This window comes from Sorex fumeus, unplaced genomic scaffold (genome assembly GCF_029834395.1).
Source record: "Sorex fumeus unplaced genomic scaffold, SorFum_2.1 ptg000033l, whole genome shotgun sequence".
Lineage (NCBI taxonomy): Eukaryota > Metazoa > Chordata > Mammalia > Eulipotyphla > Soricidae > Sorex > Sorex fumeus.
This window is the reverse complement of record NW_026606090.1, coordinates 31,481,222-31,496,240: the sequence shown is the minus strand read 5'-3', so window position 1 is coordinate 31,496,240 and position 15,019 is coordinate 31,481,222. Positions and strand designations below refer to the sequence as shown.

Sequence of the window (15,019 nt, the reverse complement as noted above, 5' to 3'; positions counted from 1 at the left end):
ATGAAGGTACTGGCAGAGGGACAAAGCCACGCGGGTTCCGGGGCCGAGACCTCCAAGCCTACTCGAATTGGAGTCGAGCATCTTCCACCCAGATCCTCCAAATTCCAGTAGGCGGGGTCACACCCACCACCTGGCCCCCTGGCGCCGTGTAATCCCATCAGCGGCCAATCCTCAGAGACTATAAAATCCAGATCCCGGACGAGAGCAGTGCAGTCTCTGCCCCCGCGCTTCGGTGTTCCTTCCCGGAGTCCCTTGGAGGGGAGCGGGTTGAGCTTTCCTCCCCACCCCGACCAGGGCTACGGCAGCCGGAGACCTCCAGGACCAGCCACCACCATGCTGAGACCACTCTCCACACACATGAAGGTACTGGCAGAGGGACAAAGCCACGCGGGTTCCGGGGCCGAGACCTCCAAGCCTACTCGAATTGGAGTCGAGCATCTTCCACCCAGATCCTCCAAATTCCAGTAGGCGGGGTCACACCCACCACCTGGCCCCCTGGCGCCGTGTAATCCCATCAGCGGCCAATCCTCAGAGACTATAAAATCCAGATCCCGGACGAGAGCAGTGCAGTCTCTGCCCCCGCGCTTCGGTGTTCCTTCCCGGAGTCCCTTGGAGGGGAGCGGGTTGAGCTTTCCTCCCCACCCCGACCAGGGCTACGGCAGCCGGAGACCTCCAGGACCAGCCACCACCATGCTGAGACCACTCTCCACACACATGAAGGTACTGGCAGAGGGACAAAGCCACGCGGGTTCCGGGGCCGAGACCTCCAAGCCTACTCGAATTGGAGTCGAGCATCTTCCACCCAGATCCTCCAAATTCCAGTAGGCGGGGTCACACCCACCACCTGGCCCCCTGGCGCCGTGTAATCCCATCAGCGGCCAATCCTCAGAGACTATAAAATCCAGATCCCGGACGAGAGCAGTGCAGTCTCTGCCCCCGCGCTTCGGTGTTCCTTCCCGGAGTCCCTTGGAGGGGAGCGGGTTGAGCTTTCCTCCCCACCCCGACCAGGGCTACGGCAGCCGGAGACCTCCAGGACCAGCCACCACCATGCTGAGACCACTCTCCACACACATGAAGGTACTGGCAGAGGGACAAAGCCACGCGGGTTCCGGGGCCGAGACCTCCAAGCCTACTCGAATTGGAGTCGAGCATCTTCCACCCAGATCCTCCAAATTCCAGTAGGCGGGGTCACACCCACCACCTGGCCCCCTGGCGCCGTGTAATCCCATCAGCGGCCAATCCTCAGAGACTATAAAATCCAGATCCCGGACGAGAGCAGTGCAGTCTCTGCCCCCGCGCTTCGGTGTTCCTTCCCGGAGTCCCTTGGAGGGGAGCGGGTTGAGCTTTCCTCCCCACCCCGACCAGGGCTACGGCAGCCGGAGACCTCCAGGACCAGCCACCACCATGCTGAGACCACTCTCCACACACATGAAGGTACTGGCAGAGGGACAAAGCCACGCGGGTTCCGGGGCCGAGACCTCCAAGCCTACTCGAATTGGAGTCGAGCATCTTCCACCCAGATCCTCCAAATTCCAGTAGGCGGGGTCACACCCACCACCTGGTCCCCTGGCGCCGTGTAATCCCATCAGCGGCCAATCCTCAGAGACTATAAAATCCAGATCCCGGACGAGAGCAGTGCAGTCTCTGCCCCCGCGCTTCGGTGTTCCTTCCCGGAGTCCCTTGGAGGGGAGCGGGTTGAGCTTTCCTCCCCACCCCGACCAGGGCTACGGCAGCCGGAGACCTCCAGGACCAGCCACCACCATGCTGAGACCACTCTCCACACACATGAAGGTACTGGCAGAGGGACAAAGCCACGCGGGTTCCGGGGCCGAGACCTCCAAGCCTACTCGAATTGGAGTCGAGCATCTTCCACCCAGATCCTCCAAATTCCAGTAGGCGGGGTCACACCCACCACCTGGCCCCCTGGCGCCGTGTAATCCCATCAGCGGCCAATCCTCAGAGACTATAAAATCCAGATCCCGGACGAGAGCAGTGCAGTCTCTGCCCCCGCGCTTCGGTGTTCCTTCCCGGAGTCCCTTGGAGGGGAGCGGGTTGAGCTTTCCTCCCCACCCCGACCAGGGCTACGGCAGCCGGAGACCTCCAGGACCAGCCACCACCATGCTGAGACCACTCTCCACACACATGAAGGTACTGGCAGAGGGACAAAGCCACGCGGGTTCCGGGGCCGAGACCTCCAAGCCTACTCGAATTGGAGTCGAGCATCTTCCACCCAGATCCTCCAAATTCCAGTAGGCGGGGTCACACCCACCACCTGGCCCCCTGGCGCCGTGTAATCCCATCAGCGGCCAATCCTCAGAGACTATAAAATCCAGATCCCGGACGAGAGCAGTGCAGTCTCTGCCCCCGCGCTTCGGTGTTCCTTCCCGGAGTCCCTTGGAGGGGAGCGGGTTGAGCTTTCCTCCCCACCCCGACCAGGGCTACGGCAGCCGGAGACCTCCAGGACCAGCCACCACCATGCTGAGACCACTCTCCACACACATGAAGGTACTGGCAGAGGGACAAAGCCACGCGGGTTCCGGGGCCGAGACCTCCAAGCCTACTCGAATTGGAGTCGAGCATCTTCCACCCAGATCCTCCAAATTCCAGTAGGCGGGGTCACACCCACCACCTGGCCCCCTGGCGCCGTGTAATCCCATCAGCGGCCAATCCTCAGAGACTATAAAATCCAGATCCCGGACGAGAGCAGTGCAGTCTCTGCCCCCGCGCTTCGGTGTTCCTTCCCGGAGTCCCTTGGAGGGGAGCGGGTTGAGCTTTCCTCCCCACCCCGACCAGGGCTACGGCAGCCGGAGACCTCCAGGACCAGCCACCACCATGCTGAGACCACTCTCCACACACATGAAGGTACTGGCAGAGGGACAAAGCCACGCGGGTTCCGGGGCCGAGACCTCCAAGCCTACTCGAATTGGAGTCGAGCATCTTCCACCCAGATCCTCCAAATTCCAGTAGGCGGGGTCACACCCACCACCTGGCCCCCTGGCGCCGTGTAATCCCATCAGCGGCCAATCCTCAGAGACTATAAAATCCAGATCCCGGAACCGCGCGGCCGCATTCGCGGCCGCGCGACATCTTATCAAAACTTTTCTTTATGACATCTTATTATCTCATTCCTACTTTGGACAAACTTGCAGGCTATCGAATGTAGCCTGCCCACAGGGCAGAGTCTGGCAAACTCCCCGTGGCCTACCAAATATGCCAAATACCAGTAACAATGATGGGTCTCATTCTCCTAAAGAGCCGTGAATATAATCTCAGGGCTTGGATGAAAGAGACGTTACTGGGGCCTGCTCGAGGCAATCGACGATTAACAGGATGATGAAATGAAATGAAATGAAATGAAAAGCAATGCTCACTCCTTGTGATAACTGGTCAAGACTTAGCCCAGCGATGCTGTTAATCAAGCCCAGATCATCAGAAACACCCAGTGCTGTCAGGGATTCAACTTGGGTCCTGGCACATGGAGCACAGTCTTTGCACGACCTCTGGGCCTTATTTCGACATCATTCTAGTAACAAAAGAAATTCTCTTTTAATTTGGGCACAGTTAATATATTCATATATATACATATATATGTATATATATATAATTTTTGCACCACACTCAGCAATGCCACACTTATTCCTGCCTGTGCACTCCTGGTGATGTGGTGCCAAAGGATTTGAACCAGGATTCGCCACCTTCTGGCAATTGTCTTACCCTTAGAAACTTCTCTGGCCTCAACCAGCATTTTAATACAAAAAAATTAATAATAATAATAAAACAACAGAGCAGTCAAAAACTATGAAAGTCAAAATTTCATCTATGTCTTTCTTCAAAGAAAGTCCTTTAGAGAGAATAGGGAATGCGCGTGTTATGTGAGAGCCTTTGTTCCATCTCACTGCTGGGATAGGTGATGGGAGAAAGAATCAACAAAATAGTCTGTTGTTTGGTTATACTGAAAGCTAAAGTAGTAAAGACCCAGAAATGAGGATTTGAAATCCACCGAAAAACCAACTGCTACATGAGGCTGCCACTGTGGCAAGGTAACTTTGGAGAGAGTTTCCTCTTCTGAAAGGTTGTTGTCAGGACACACCAGGCTGTCTTCACTGGGGCAACTCAGAGGAGCTAGGTTAAGTCTCCCTCCCCGCCCCAGCAGAACCGGTCAGCTGAAAACCTCCAGAACTCAACCTTGTAGCCATGCTCAAGGCCACTATCCACAGGCTCAGATGAGCCTCACCTATGAGGGAACCTGCAGAAAAAACCCAGTAGGCAGGACCCGTGACTGAGCTCTCCCAGCTGGCTCAGACTGATCCTCCTCTCCCCAGCTCCCCAGTTGTCCAGAAGCTTGGCAGTCACACCCACAAACTGCCCCCCGTGCCATGTAATCTCAACAGCCAAGATTCAGAGACTATGAAATAAAGCGCCCAGAAGAGAGAGACACAGAAATCCCTGGAGCGCTCTCTAGCCCGTTGATGTACCAGGAGTAGCACATGTGTGTTTGGGTGTAGTCTCTTATCTAAGGGCGTAAATGGCCCCAGGATGAAATACAGTCATCTTCATACACTTTCCTCTTGTGGTGGTGGGAAGGTGCACAGTGGTGGGATTGGTGTTTAAATATTGTCTGTAATGAACTATTGTGAACTACTTTATAAAAATAAAATAAAACTTAAAAAAAAGATGAAATATGGTTTCCTTATCCTCCTAAAAATATTTTTTTAAAAGCTTGGAGTCAGAGTAAAGTACACCAATCTCAGGCATTCTCCAGGGTGCCTTTCCTTGCAACCTGAAGCCTTCCCTCTTTGTGGGCACCTCCCTTGAATGGCATCACTCCGGCAGAATGTTCTTGGTAAATGGTAAATGACAAAAATCAAAGTTTGTTAGACAAAATGTGCTCAAGAGTTGCTTTCGCTTTCCATAATCTGCCCTTTTGCTATGGACGCACACTCTCCTCTTGAGCACTTCTGTCCCGGGATGGGACTGCGGTTCTATATCACTAAAATGTTTCTTTTCCACCATTTCTTGCTGACTAATTGCCCTGAGATTTCTTTTCTCCAAGCACATCAACTCATGATAATGTGTTAATTGAATTATATTCTTTCTCTCAGGCAAGACTGATCGACAGATGAGCAAAAAAATGTAAACACTCCAAGTATTAGTGGAGAAGCAAATAATGACACTCTTTTATTCTTAACCCAGAGTGTTCCCATAGGACACCATATAAAAGAAAGAATCCAAGGGCTGGGATACAATACAGCATGGAGGATAAGTGAGCCCCAGCTCAGATTCTAGCACCCCATGTTCTCCTGGGTGTCTCCAGGAGCAGACCTCAGGCCCTCCAAGCACCTCTGGGCTTAGCGCAGGAGGCCCTGGCACAATGAGGTGGCTTGGTAAACCCCAGAACAAGATGAGCAACATCTTGTTCTCCAGCCCTTGCACTGAATCAATCTTCAATGCTGGTGCGACTGACCTCCTGAGTACTGCTTGACAACCCTCCCCTTCCCAAATAGTGAATTACAATAGAAGGAATGTTAGGTACCAAGGCCATAGGTGAATACAGTGAGGCATCACATTTCTCTAACTTCATGCTACTCATTTGCAGGGCTGACTCTCTATAAATATCTTATTAGAGTCCATTTTATAAGTTAGCATTATATCCCTAGAAGATGTTAGCACAAAGAAGTAGATTTGGTAGAGACCAAAGGGATAGTACAGTGGGTAAAGCATTGTCGTACATGCAGCTGACTTGAGTTTCATTCCTTGTATCCCATCTGGTTCTCTGAGCAGTGCCAGGAGTGATCCCTGAGCACAGAATCAGGAGTAAGTTCTGAGCATCACTGGGCATGGCTCAAGAAACAAAAGAAAATTTAGAAGTTTTTAAAAGCACGGCTGATCCGAGTTTGATTCCTCCGCCCCTCTCAGAGAGCCCGGCAAGCTACCGAGAGTATTTCGCCCACACGGCAAAGGCTGGCAAGCTACCCATGACGTATTCGATATGCCAAACACAGTAACAACAAAGTCTCACAATGAAGACGTGACTGGTGCCCACTTGAGCGAATTGATGAACAATGGGAGGACTGTGCTACAGTGCTACGCTTTAATCTGGGGAACAATGATTCTAACTAGTCCTGAGCACTATTGGTAAGGAGAAAAAGGTAGCATAATGACCAGCTACAATTAGTTTATATTTGCAAGTGAACAGAGATTAATGGCTGAAATATGACATCTTTGTGTCTGATGAATTTTACTGAAAATACCAGGCAAAAAGGATATCTCATTTTTTTTTGGTCCTCATTTAACAGAACCCAGATGATAATCTTCAGTTACTTCCTTATACCTTTTGACAAATATTTACCTTGAAAATAGTTCTTATCAATAAAAAATGAAAGAAAATTATCAGGACAGTAGAACTTCTTGCTTAGATGTTTACAATTCTACAATTCATCAAATCTCTGGGAGTGTCCTTTGGAAATAGCATCCTGTGAAGCCACAACTGGGTTTAAGTGGATTGCATTTTATAATCCCTTGTGTGAAGATCTGTAACTGTGTAAGTACACACTGCCTCTGAAACACTCCAACCTAGCAACAGTGCCAAGCATAGCAACAAGGGCAGCATGTGAGCAAGTTAAGCTAGAGATGATTACTTTTATTTGAATGTCTATAGATATAGTGGGGAATATTCTTAATAATGTTTGAAGAAATTTTAATATATTTTATATTTTCAAAGTAATATCCTTCCATTGACATGACATTTTTCTGTCCCTCGATTCAATAAAAATGAGACCTTGCCAGTGTACTATATTATATTCAATAAGCTTGTATTCACGATCTTGCTAGAACATAAATTGTAACTCATGAAATATGCGAAGTTTGTGAAAAAATGTTGTTGATAAAATGTTATTAGCATAAAAAAATTTTATAAATTAGTAATAGCATCTAATATTATTTTAATTTTCTGTGACTGTTGTTCTTGAAAAAGTGTATTATGGCTTTGAATTATATGAGTGAAATGAATTTATACTAGTAGTAAGTGATGAAAAACAAATGCTGCAGGGACTGGAGCAATAGCACTGTGGGTAGGGTATTTGCCTTGCACGTGGCCAACCTGGGTTCGATTCCCAGTATCCCAGCGTCCCTGAGCACTGCCAGGAGTAATTCCTGAGTGCAGAGCCAGGAGTAACCCTTGTGCATCACCAGGTGTTACCCAAAAAGAAAAAAAAAAAAGAAAAACAAATGTTACAATGAAAGTGTAATGTAAAGGGGAAAAGGATTGCCCTACAAAGATGGAAAGATTAAAGTGAAAATAGAATTAAAAACAAATATAAATTTATTTCTTTGCATTAAGGGGAAGTAAACTTTCCAGTAAAGACTTTCCTGAGAAATACTTACTGTATGAGATAATTTATATATAAGTAGGTGCTTTAAACTCTTAAGAGTATAACACTATCACTTTAAATGTAAATTTGAAATGTAACCAAATATGACTTTAATTGAAACACAGAGTATAAACACTAATGGGGAAGTACATAAGGGAAACAAACTATTTCCCACTTCTATAGTTACACCTAAGTGTCAATTTCCAAGGCTTTTAACATAAGCAAAAATTAGTTTAGATTTTACATGCCCTATAACTTCTGATACCTGGGTTCCTTCTCTCTAAAATGGATATTTCATTACAATAATAACTTTCAGTATTTATTGAAAGCTTAATAATTAAATAGTGCCCCCAAAACTTAGTTATTGTTTTTATCAACTTTGCATCTGTTAAAAACAATCAGATGAAATACTGGGTAGTATAAGCCATCCTACAAATGAATTGTGGCTGTCCCCATTACTCAATTCATTAGCATAGTTTATGTTTTCTTAAAATAAGCACTCAATAAAATTTACTTCTAAATAACTTGCAAGTCACGTATATGGGAAACTGAAGAAAACTTTGACTCATTAGTCTGAACTGATGGTGCGTTTACTGTGTTTGAGTCATCCTTACACACAGACTGTGTGAGGGCTGGGAACAGGGCTCTGCAAGAGAGCATAAGCCCAGCATGTGTGGAGGATGGGGCTGATTCCCAGCAAAAGAACAAGTGGAACAAAGAGGAAAAGAAATAAGAAAATAAACACATTTTTGCCGTTATTTTATTTTTTTTCTATAAAGGATAATCAGCTTATTCCCAAAATTATGTTCCCCAATTCATACTGTTTTTTTAACTTAAATGACCATAATAATCATCACAGGAAAATAAAAATTCCAGTGAGTATCCTAAGACATTGGAAAATATCAACTTTTTATTTATTTTACCATCAATCATTTTTTCTGGCCAGGTTTCCTTTTACTTCTTTAAGAAAGTACCATGCTTATTTACTATTTTAATTGTTTAACTTAAATTGTATAGCACAGTGGGTAGGGTGTTTGCCTTGCACGAAGGCAACATGGCCAACCTGAGTTTGAATCCTCTGCCCCTCTTGGAGAGCCCGGAAAGCTACTGAGAGTATCACGCCCACACGGCAAAGCCTGGCAAGCTCCCCATGACGTATTCGATATGCCAAACACAGTAACAAGTCTCACAATGTTACTTGGCCCGCTCGAGCAAATTGATGAACAACAGGAGGATAGTGATAGTGATAGTGACTATTTTAATTACTTAATCCCCTCTTCTTCCATTATTTCATTTTTTCATTTCATCATCCTGTTATTCGTCGATTGCCTCGAGCAGGCCCCAATAACGTCTCTTTCATCCTAGCCCTGAGATTATATTCAAGGCTCTTTAGGAGAATGAGACCCATCATTGTTACTGGTATTTGGCATATTGGGTACGCCACGGGGAGTTTGCCAGACTCTGCCCTGTGGGCAGGCTACATTCGGTAGCCTGCAAGTTTGTAAGTTTATCAGAACTTTTTTTATGACATCTTATTGTCTCATTCCTACTTTGGACAAACTTGCAGGCTATCTTCCATTATATGTTTCAGAAATGGGGAGGGTAGGCCTTGCTAATTTGTTCAACCTTCTTTTCACATAGATTCCTCATGAATACCCCTCAGTGAATACAAAAATCCTAGTCTTTTTTTTTTGATAGCCATTAAAAAATGTTTGTTCAATGAAAAAAAAAGTGAAATACTAAATAGCAGACCTCAAAAATAGTGACTAGATTTTTTTCTAGTTGGGATTAAAGAACATGTGCTATATTTCAAGGACTTCTATCAATACAAGTGAACTATGCAAATCTGTTAAGTATATTCTCAAGCATAAAGGAACATTTTTTTCTTATCTCTATTTTAAGTCTTTTTATGTTACTCCTGTGGTTCAAGGTTGGTCAACTGTGTGATCTCTTCTGAATTTGATCTGAGAATCACCACAAAGTCAGTGACACACCAAGTCCTAACAAGATGACTAATTTCTTCAAATTTTTGAAGAGAGACGATAGAATATTGAAAGGCTAAAGTAGGTAGACTTTGAAATAATCTCTTACTATGAAGATGCATCTCCTCCAGATTTATTCCTATTGCTATCAAATTAACCACCCCAGGGAGGAGTACAAGAAGACACCATCCACTCACCTTATAATATGTCAGTGAGTCTAAATCAAAGGCACTTTAGGGAAATGTATTAGTAAATGAAAAAGGAAGAGGAGAGCAAAATATTGTAGATACTTTTCTCTTGTGCCTGGATATTATCAAATATATTAATCATAAGAACTATGGAGACAACTTTATGGTATTTTTTCCTTCTTGTTGCCAATTGAAGAACCAAGACACTTAAAATCCATTGTAATCTAGTCCCTTCAAAATGAGTAGGAGGAAAGGAGGAAGAGCGTTTTCATGGACAATGGAGTAAAAGAAAGAAAATGATGAACTAATGCTTTTGAATAATTATTGTGTCGGGTCTATATTTAGGGTTTTTCATACATTAATCAGTATAAACCAACCAAATATTAGCATCCTAATTTCATACATGGAAAAACTATTTCACAGAGAGTTGAGTATTTATCCAGATAGTTATTAAGAAACAATATGACAAATTTCTAGATGGCAAATTTCTTTTTCTCTTGCTCCAAAAGCTTCTAATATAAACAAAAGCAACACTTCTTGGAACTGCTCTAAGGGATGTCTCTACTAATTTCCTCAAAATCGGTTTTTCTAAGTGTGGGTAAATAGAAAAATTTTGTCGAGTTTATTACTTGTCTTGTGAAAATACAAACAAAACACAAAGATAAATATATTGCAATGATATGTTATAAAAACATTTGATAACTTTACTATTGATAATGGTGATAAAAAAACAATGTACTATAAATTATTAACATATAGTTCAAAAGGAATATTCTACTAGTTTGGTTTAAACTAAAAAGCAAACATTTGCTGGTAAAAATTTGTTTTTCACTAGAATATGGTTGGTTAGAAGCAGAAGGTAACCCGGTGGTAGACAACCTCACTATTAGATAGGACTGAATAAGTCTATGTATGGTAAGAGTGGAGATATCTAGACTATTCAGAGCCAGAATCTCATAACTAGTGGAATCAACTATGGATCTTTATATCTACATATATTTAATAAAATTTTGCTCTTAACCAGAAACTAATTTATTTGAATATCATTTAAATGTAAGAAAACAACAAATAAAATTCTACTGGAAACAAGACAGATCTTAATGTTTCAGCTATCTGAATCGACTGTTTTATAATGAGCACAATATACCATAACAAAAATGATAATTTTAACCAAGCTTTGATAATTATAATGAAAGCAGGTGCTTTAATTCTGCTTTATTCAACAAAATTAATCAAACTAGACCTCACTTAAGATGGGATTTATTCAATAATCTTGGCTGGTAAAATATGCTCTTCCGCATCTGGTACAATCATACTACCCTACCCCTTTCCACTTAAGAAAAAACAAACTAATTCCATTTAAGTGACTATGTAATTGAGTTCCCTCCAAAGCATACATTGAAAAATCAGTATGTATAATTATGTAGAGACTCACATATTTGGTTTCCCGACCAGCTGCTCTGGGAAGAGTCGTAGGAATCTGTAATGAAAAAAAGAAAAAAAGAAAACAGTGATGTTACTAATGTAATCAAGAAACTATTTTAAAAATTCAACTTGTGAGATGTGTTCATCTTTTTTTTTTAAAATTTATTTATTTATTGAATCACTGTGGGAAAAGTTACAGAGCTTTCGGGTTTAGGTCTCAGTCATGTAAATATCAAACACATTTCCCTTTACCAATACTTATTTTTAACCCCGAACCCCAATAGACCCCCACCTCCCCCCACCCCTCCCAATTCTTGTGAGGCAGATGAGTTCTAGTTAATACTCTATCTACTTTGACTAGATAGATTGTTTCGATAGAAGATGCACAATTATTGTTTAGAGTTTACGACCCACCCCCCACAATCAGATATGCTGAAACAGCGTTGTGAAATGATTTGCTTTCTACAACTTGGTTTAAGAATAAAATGATGTCGCGCGGACGCAATAGCGTCCGCGAGGTTTTGAATTTCTGCTATTTTACTTATTGACCCTGGAAGAATTTCTATTAAAAGTTAGATAGTTAAGAGACTGGCTTCTGTGCCCTGGAGTCGTGGCCGTGCCGGAGAGCCGCTCGTGGGGGGCAGCTGGCGACCTCGGTGGGGCGTGGGGGACGGCCCACAAAGCCCCCCTTCCCATGAGGTCCCCGCCGCTCCCGCCGAGCCCGGCTCAAACCTGCTGTCCACAAGGCTCCCGTGCGGCCGCCATCTTTCTTTCCAGAGAGGAGCGGGCCGTGTTCATCTTTTTTACCATTAATACTGTCTGACAATTAGTCTCTTTTATACAAAAATCTCATTTCTTTGACAACTAACTATATTACTAAATGGTATCATAAAACTATGCTGTACTATTATTTTTTATTGCTGTTATCTATCAAACTTTACAGTAAATTTCTCCTTTTTAATTGTTGGCATTCCCTCTGAAATTCTAATCATCCCTTATACAAGTTTTAGTTATTTCATATTTCACCCAGAGGCTTATCTCTAAGCTTAGGACTTTCAGGTCCAGGGATATTTAATCCGATCTATTTCAACTCACAAAAGCATCCCTAGAATTGACTATAACAAATAAAGTACAAAAACCTCTTCCATCTCTGCTTTCAGAGTCCTGCATTATCCACCAGCTTCATTCCTCAAGTACCGTGGTACAACATTGCTTTGGTCTCACTGGGTCTTCAAAATCATTGGCCATTACCAGCCACATTCTGACTTTCTCATCTGATCACTTATTGAGTTATGTTCTTGATCATTTTCAAACCTTAATTTGCCTTTCCTCTCTCTGTCCCTATGACAATTTCACTTGCAAGCAAACAAACAAAAATCCAAAACAGAACACGAAGTAACAGCAACAAAAATCTAGGATGAACTTTGTCTCAGAACATTGCTTGTGCGAGAAAGGGACCCTCCTTCACTGCTGGTGAGAATGTCGATTGGTTCAGCCCTTTTGGAAAACAGTATGGACGATTCTCAAAAAATTCGCCAGCCACACATGCTAGGGGAAAAGGCAGCTCAGATAGAGAAGGGAGCACCAAATAAAGGGTTTTGGGAGGATCCTCCCAGGATGGGAGATGTTTGCTGAGAGTACACTATAGACCGACCATGATTTCCGCTCAATGCCTCTTTTTCAAACCACAGCACCCAAAAGGAGAGAGAGAACAAAAGGGAATTCCCTGCCACAGAGGCAGGGCGGGATGGAGGGTATGCGGGGAAGGGATACTGTGATCAGTGATGGTGGACAATGGGCAATGGTGAAGGGATGGGTACTCGATCATTGTATAACTGAAACCCAAGCACAAAAATTTGTAAGTCTACATCTGTACCTCATGGTGTTTCATTAATAAAAATTAAAAAAAAAGAACATTGCTTGAGAATTCAAATGTAGGTCCATGGAACAGTGAATACTCTGCATATAGAGACCTGGGTTTGATCCCTATTATCACACACGCATGCACACACACACACACACACACAACCAAACTTTAAAAAGACACCTTTCAAATGCAGGCTGGAATGAAGGTTGGGGGTGGAGAGAAATTGACACCAGTGGTGGTTTCAGTGCTAGAATGGAGTACGCCTACAGCTCAGCTATGAATAACTTTGTAGATCATGTTGTTTTCATCACGGTCATGATCACGGTCCTCCCATTGTTCATCGATTTGCTCGAGCGGGCCCAGTAATGTCTCCATCGTGAGACTTGTTGTTACTGTGTTTGGCATACGTGAGGGCGATATACTCTTGGTAGCTTGCTGGGCTTTCCGAGAGGGGCGGAGGAATTATTGTACTATGCACCCAATTATCATGATAACTCAATTGTATATGAAGGATGAAATAATTATATTGCATAGATTAATCACTACTACCCTTACTCCTTAAGCTTTTCCAATTATTGAAGAAACAAGAATCTTCCTGACAGTTTTTTTGAACCCAATAGTACACTAGTAACCAAAGCAGATGAAGATACTACTTAAAAAGATAATTTCAGACCAACTTCCTGAGGAACAACAACACAAAAACTCTCAACAAAATTTTACCAAAATGAATTCAACAGTGTATTAAAAAGACTCCACAGCATCTCAGGGATACTAGGATGGCTCAACATATACAAATCAATTAACATCATACACCATTTCAATAAACAGGAAATCATATGACCTTATTAATCAATACAGAGAAAGCTTTTAGGGCTGAAGCAATAGTACAATGGGTTAGGGTATTTGCTTTGCACATGGCTAACTCTGGTTCTATCCCTAGAATTCCATTTGGTCCCTTGTGCACCGCCAGGAGTAATCCCTGAGCATTGTGAGGTGTAACCCAAAAGCAAAAAACAACAGACAAACAAACAAACAAACAAACAATACAGAGAAAGCTTTTGACAAGATCCAACACTCATTCATATTAAAAAACCTCAAACAAATAGAGTTGAAAAGGAACATTCCTCAAGGTCATAATGGTCATTGATAACAAACCCACATCATCTTAATGGTGAAACACTGAACATATCCCCTCTTAGATCAGGCGCAGGGCACAGGTAGGCACTGTCTCCAGTTTTATCCAGTATAACATAAGAGATTCCATATATAAGCAATAGCAGTCAGAAAAGAAAAAGAAATCAAAAGGATCTAAATTGGAAAAGAGATCTAATTATCACTGTTTTCAGATGACATGATAGTGCACATAGAAGGCCTCAGAGTGTTCACAAAAAAGGCTCCTAGAAACAATAAACCAGTACATCAAAGTAGCCGACTACAAAGTCAACACACAAAAATACGTCATATTTCTACATGCAAATAATAAACCAGAAGAGAATGAGATAAAAGAGTCAAACGGTGTCTAAAAACCCACCAGATACTTAGGAACAAATTGAGCAAAATACATGCAATTCTATTCCATGAAAACTAGAAATCACTTAAGAAAGAGATTGAAGGCTGGAGCAATAGCACAGCAGGTAGGACATTTGCCTTGCATGCGGCCAACCCAGATTTGATTCTCAGCATCCCATATGGTACCCTGAGCACTACCAGAAGTAATTCCTCAGTGCATGAGCAAAGAGTAACCCCTATGAATCGCCAGGTGCAACCCAAAAAGCAAACAAGAAAAAAGAAAGAAATCGAGACTTTAGGGAAAGTATTCCATTTTAATGGATGGCAAATATATATATATTGACAAAATGATAAACCTATCTAAATTATTTTATATATATAGTCAATGCAAGCCCCATGCAAATTTCAGTGATATCTTTCATATTCTTGTAAGACATACTAAAGTTTGTAAAGAATCTTGTTTTACCCTGAATAGCCAAAGTCATATTGAGAAATAAAAAACTTGGAAGGTTTTTCATTACTTATAAATCAAACTATCAAGCTACAATAAAATGAAACAACATGGTACTGGGATGATGATAAAATCTCTGAAGAACGGGTTATAATAAAAAAAACAACCCAAAGACAAATACCTATGGTAAACTATCAACAAAAGAGCTAGGTACATAATATAGAGTG

The 15,019-nt window shown here is 43.0% G+C and overlaps 1 protein-coding gene across 2 annotated transcripts in view; it reads right to left on the bottom strand.

Annotated features, from left to right (window-relative positions):
• Positions 1-15,019, bottom strand: part of MLIP (muscular LMNA interacting protein) — a 331,240-nt gene that overhangs the window by 112,902 nt on the left and 203,319 nt on the right. For both annotated transcript variants that reach the window (XM_056116919.1, XM_056116920.1), the window contains one exon: positions 10,976-11,020. In XM_056116919.1, coding sequence (XP_055972894.1) covers positions 10,976-11,020 — 45 coding nt within the window. The remainder of the gene's footprint in view (positions 1-10,975; positions 11,021-15,019) is intronic.